The following is a 5,598-nucleotide window of genomic DNA, read 5'->3' as shown; positions in this document are numbered from 1 at the left end:
TTCGCCATCACTGAGCTAGGACATCTGGTTTCAGACTCCGGGCAGTTATGCTGGTCGGCCAGTGGGCTGGCACACGATCCTGGCCCGTGGTGTGCTCTGCGCTGACATGGGGCCACGGAAAAGGGCACAGAATAGCAGGTCCACGTGTGACAGGCTGGCGGTGGGCAGCTGTTGGGCTTTCATGCCTGGGCATTGGCCCAGGACTTCAGAAATGAGCTCCCGAGCTCTGTGGAGCTGTGGTGAGAGCTTTATAGGGGGGGTGGTGTGAGATAGTGTCCGAGACGTCAGCCCGATGACTGCACCTGTCCTCCCACCAGAGACACGGTGAACTGCTTCCCTTTAATACGGTGGTCCTCAACCTTGGCTGCACATTAGAGTCACCTGACAATCTTTTTAAAATCCTGATTTCTGGGCCTCAGAAATTTAAAATCGGGATTTTGAAAAGATTCCCAGGTGACTTTGTGCAGCCGAGGTTGAGAACCACTGCTTTAATAGCACTGAGCGACTCAGCCCTCTCGGTGACAAAGCTGACAGCGCTGTCTCTTCTGTTACAGGGTTCGCTTGTAGAGCTGTCGCCTGGAATGGTATTTTCACCATGAGTCAACAGGGCTACGTGGCGACCCCCCCCTACTCCCAGGCGCAGTCTGGGATGGGCCTCACTCCACCGCTGTACGGCCACTACGGGGACCCCTCTCACGCAGGGGCTCCGCCAGGTAAAGCCATAATCCTGACCGGGATGCGAGGTGGGCCTGGGGCTGAGGCGAGCGAGCTCCTGGAGGAGGAGCGGGACGTCTGGGATGGCCCGTGCGATGCAGCGCCTGAGACTGTAGGGCCTCCTGGGACAGGCGCTCGGAAGGAGCTGCGTCCTCAGCTTGGTGGCTGCTGGAATACAGCTCGTTTGGTTTTTAAATTTCGATGGAAATACAGACGCTTCTTAAGTGTTTTGTTTTAGAATTGCTCTTGTTTCTAATCAGTGGTGTGATGTTATTGGAAACACTCAATAAAAACCAGTATCTGTATCCACAGGCTAAAGTGGGTTTGGCAATCTATACTAATAAAAGGGTAATATGCTAATTAGACCGGGAGACCTTCCAGACGTCCTTCCGGACAAAGCCATGGTGGCGGGGTGGAGGCAGAGGCGGTTAGGGGCAATCAGGCAGGCAGGCATGGGAGCGGTTAGGAGCCAGCGGTCCCAGATTTCGAGAGGGATGTCCGACTGCCGGTTTAGGCCCGATCCCATCCCGAGGGGTCCCAGATTGGAGAGGGTGCATGCTGGGTTGAGGGACACCACCCCTCGTGCATGAATTTCGTGCACTGGGCCACTAGTAATTATAAAATCAATTTTGATTTTGGGAAAGTATTATTAGATTTGCACACTAAAGATTATTCAATGATAATAACAAGGTAAATGCAGTGTTGCCTTGAAATTATCATTGAACAATATTGGTTGCTTCGAAATATGATACCCAGCAGGGAATCTTGGCTTTACGGGCAAAAGTGGGGGGAAAAAGGAGTAACAGTGGGACTCCCATAGCTCTGGTGCCACTAACACCATGAGGCCGTCCCCTTTATCAAGGGGCTGCTCCGAGAGCAGGGTCCAGAGTCAGGAGTCAGGTGAATACTACCTTGTTTCAGGGCTGATGGGCCTACATTCCCTGGAAATATTTGTGTAAGACAGTTCTCTGGGCTTCGGAGAGAATGCTGAGCAATTCATTTCGAACGCTTGGTAGGAGTGGGCTGTGTATAACTAACTCAATGAGTGTCTGGGGCTCAGGAGGCCTGGCTCAGATGTGCAGAGCCCAGCTGAGCTGGGTACCATACCAGGTATGGAGGGTGGATAGCAGGTAGGGAAGGTGGATGGCAGGGAGGGAGGGTGGATGGCAGGTAGGAGGGTGATGGCAGGTAGGAGTGGAGGGTGGATGGCAGGTAGGAGGGTGGATGGCAGGTAGTAGGGAGGGTGGATGGCAGGTAGGAGGGTGGATGGCAGGTAGGGAGGGTTGATGGCAGGCAGGGAGGGAGTGCGGTGGCAGCGGCAAGGGCGAGGAGCCCAGCACGGAGACTCCTGGCAGCAACCACACGGAGTTTGTGGGGGGCATGTAGGGAGGTGGGAGGGCAGGTAGGAGGGTGGATGACAGGTGTGGATGGCAGGTAGGGAGGGTGGATGGCAGGTAGGGAGGGTGGATGGCAGGTAGGGAGGGTGGATGGCAGGTAGGAGGGTGGATGACAGGTGTGGATGGCAGGTAGGGAGGGTGGATGGCAGGTAGGGAGGGTGGATGGCAGGTAGGAGGGTGGATGGCAGGTAGGGAGGGTTGATGGCAGGCAGGGAGGGAGTGCGGTGGCAGCGGCAAGGGCGAGGAGCCCAGCACGGAGACTCCTGGCAGCAACCACACGGAGTTTGCCGCGGCAGGTGCTCTGAGATTGACTTTCCTGTGGAAAACCCCCTTATGAGTCAATCTAATTTGAAAATCCTGCGATGAGGCATCCTTGTCTTATCCAGACCGATTCTCCCAAACATTTATATCCTGTCTCTCTGGATCCTTTAGGAACCATTAGCGCAGTGGTTCTCAACCTTCCTAATGCCGCAACCCTTTAATACAGTCCCTCATGTTGTTCTGACCCCCAACCATAAAGTTATTTTTGTTGCTACTTCAAAACTAATTTTGCTACTGTTATGAATCGTAATGTAAATATCTGATATGCAGAATGTATTTTCATTATTACAAATTGAACATAATTAAAGCATAGTGATTAATCACAAAACAATATGTAATTATATATGTGTTTTCCGGTGGCCTTCGGCGACCCCTGTGAAAGGGTCATTCAACCCCCAAAGGGGTCACGACCCACAGGTGGAGAACCGCTGCATTAGCCTGTCTTTCTTAAGTTTCTCTTTGTCTGGTGGTTCATTCCCCTCAGGTTGATGTATCAGGATAATTACATAAATTACTCTTTTTTGAGTGCTCACTAAGTATCAAAAGCTGGTCCTGAAAACTTCAAGTGCATCATCTTATTTACTGTCCACTCAGCGCTGGGCAGTAGATGACTAGCCCTGTTTCGCAGTTAAGAAAGCTGAGAGTCCGGTGTACTCTAACTAGTCCAAGGCCACACAGCTGGTGGCGTGGCCAGGACTCATACCCAGGATCACACCTAAGTGTGGCACGCAGCATTACCCACCCCTCTTTCCTCTCTCCGCAGCCCTCTTCCAAGTGCTCACTTCACTCAGAGACTCTCACCCGTGCCTCTCAGCCCCCCGTGGCTCAGCGTCCTCCACACTCGTAGCCTGGGCCTCCTCCACTGTCCCTTCTCCCACCAGGTCATCGGTGGCCTCCGATTCCAGGATGCAGTAGACGCCGTCCTGCCCACTTGTGAATCAGACCCTGTTTATCACTTTTGTTCGTTCACAACCTTCTTGTGGTTTCAGTGACACTGTTACTTTTCTTGATGGCTTTCTGGCCACGTCTTTCTAAGGAGCCCCTTCTTCTACATGCCTGTTACATGTTGCTGTTTCTCCTTCCTCATTCCAGCTCCCCCTCTTTCCTCCTGCAGTGGGTCCCCTGAACTGCTTTGTCCATGTGAAGAGCTGTCCGCAGATCTGTCTGTAGCTCACAGGTCTCTCCTACGCTCCGCACTATATTTTCAGTTGTCCACTGTTGACGTAGGCACATCACACTCATCATGTCCAAAACAATTCACGATTCTTTTTTATAAAAGCCACTAGAGGCCCGGTGCATGAATTTATGCACAAGTGGGGTCCAGCCAGCTGGCCTGCCCTGATGGGGGCTGATTGGGCCAGGCTGGCCAGGGGGAAGGGCTGAGGGAGGTTGGCCACCAGCCCTGCCCTCGATTGGGGCCAGATTGGGGCGAGGCCAGCCAGGGGGGAGGGGCTGCAGGCGGTTGGACCATCCACTGATCAGCAGGTTGGCCTGCCGCAGTGCGCTTCATAGCGACGGGTCTTTCAGTTTTTCCAGTGTTCTGGTCACTTGGCTTTTATATATATAGATTCTTCTTGGCATTCTATATCTCACTCATTGGCAGCATCTTTCATTCTTTCAAATTAGTAACTTCCACTGTTAAAAAACACACACAAAACTCTCCCCTTTACCTTCTCCAACCCAAACAGTCCCCCAAAGTCTTCTGGTTAATTGTCCAGACCTTTCCCACCGGCTTCCTCCCCTCTGTCCTCCTGCCACTCTTCCTGGGCAACGTCATCCCTCACCTGGGTCACTAACTGGTCTCATAGCCATCATCTCCCAGCGCTGCCCTCTCAGACCCTCCGTCCTGGGCTGCGGGGCTTCATACCAAATCCAGTTCTGACTCCTGGGTGTAACCCTTTCTGGCCTCCCGTTGCCCTGATCAGATTGTGAGCTCCCGGGCCTTCAGTTGCCCCTTTTCTCTCTCCAGCTCCCCCGGCCCCTCCCACACCTCTGCTGCAGGGGCACTAGTTCCCCGTCACTTGGAGGATGGTTTGCACTTGTGCCCTGACTTGCACTCTCCCCAGAAGCCAGTCCGGTCCCACCTTGTCCCCAGCAGGGTCCCCCATGCTCTCCTTCAACCGGCCAGGTGGGTGCGTGCGGGCCTTTCTGCCCACGGCCCTTCCTCAGGCTTCTTTGTGAATCCGCTGCCCTAGGCCTGCCGTTCCTGTGCTGATGGTAACAGACAGCCTGGCACAGGGAGGGCACTCAGTGAGCCGGCCATTTGGTGAGCGCGAGTGGCAAGCTGCTGCGCTCATCAGCCAAGCACTCATACTAATACGTGAAAGTCGTCCCCGTGGGTCAAACCCTTCCGGCTTCACTGCTCTCCTGACTCAGTTCTCAGGGGGACACCGAGCTGCAGACTGCATGTACCCCTGCCGGTGAGCGGCCATTTGGTGAGCCGGTGTTTCGCTGGCTGCTTGGGGCTGTCCCTGAACTGGCTCGCCTTTCTCTCTTTGTGCTCAATAACCCTACATTCCTCTCCGGGCCTCCGGGTGATGCCGGTGTGGGCTTTGTGGCGGACAGGCAGGCGGTGTGGCTTCTTGGAGCATCTTTCTCCTGTAGGTCTGGAGTGCGGCCTTGCTGTGGTTCCTCTCCCACTGCGTTGCCCGGGCCCCGGGGAATGCCGGCGCTCTGACACCCATGGGACAGGCTGACTGAGCACATAGGGTGCTGTGGCGATGTCACGATGAAGACAGTACGCCTGCTCTCAGCCGGTACACTTACGAGTGGACATGCACTTGGGGCGGACAGCGACCGTGCAGGGAGCACTGTCACCCGGGAGTGGAGGGGTGGGGTGGGAGCACAGGGCAGGGCGCCCAACCAAGGCTTAGGGCTGAAGGGAACCTGGAGGGAATGTTCTGGAAGAGGAGTGTTGGCCGGGTTGGGAGGTGTGGCGGGTGTGGAGTGGAGCAGTGAGAGGTGCCTGCAGTGGAGGCGGGGCCTCTGGAGGCTTCCTGTGGAGTTTAAGGGCAGTGGTGGCTGGAGGCATTCTGAGCTGGGAGGGCCAGGGCCCAAGTGTAGTTCAGGAAGAGTTACTCTCCACGGGGTGGGGGGGCATGGGGAAGGAAGCGGCTGGGGCCCCACTTTAAGGGCCTTTGGGGGCCCCCAGTTCTTTGCCATGGGA

The 5,598-nt window shown here is 55.1% G+C and overlaps 1 protein-coding gene across 1 annotated transcript in view; it reads left to right on the top strand.

Annotated features, from left to right (window-relative positions):
• Nucleotides 1-522: 522 nt before the first annotated feature.
• The window catches only part of SEC24D (SEC24 homolog D, COPII coat complex component), a 63,378-nt gene continuing 58,302 nt past the window's right edge, over nt 523-5,598 (top strand). Inside the window, exon 1 of the mRNA XM_015563376.1 lies at nt 523-713. Coding sequence (XP_015418862.1) covers nt 596-713 — 118 coding nt within the window. The 5' untranslated portion in view covers nt 523-595. The remainder of the gene's footprint in view (nt 714-5,598) is intronic.

Source organism: Myotis davidii, unplaced genomic scaffold (genome assembly GCF_000327345.1).
Source record: "Myotis davidii unplaced genomic scaffold, ASM32734v1 scaffold698, whole genome shotgun sequence".
Taxonomy (NCBI): Eukaryota; Metazoa; Chordata; class Mammalia; order Chiroptera; family Vespertilionidae; genus Myotis; species Myotis davidii.
This window is presented reverse-complemented; position numbering and strand designations above follow the sequence as displayed.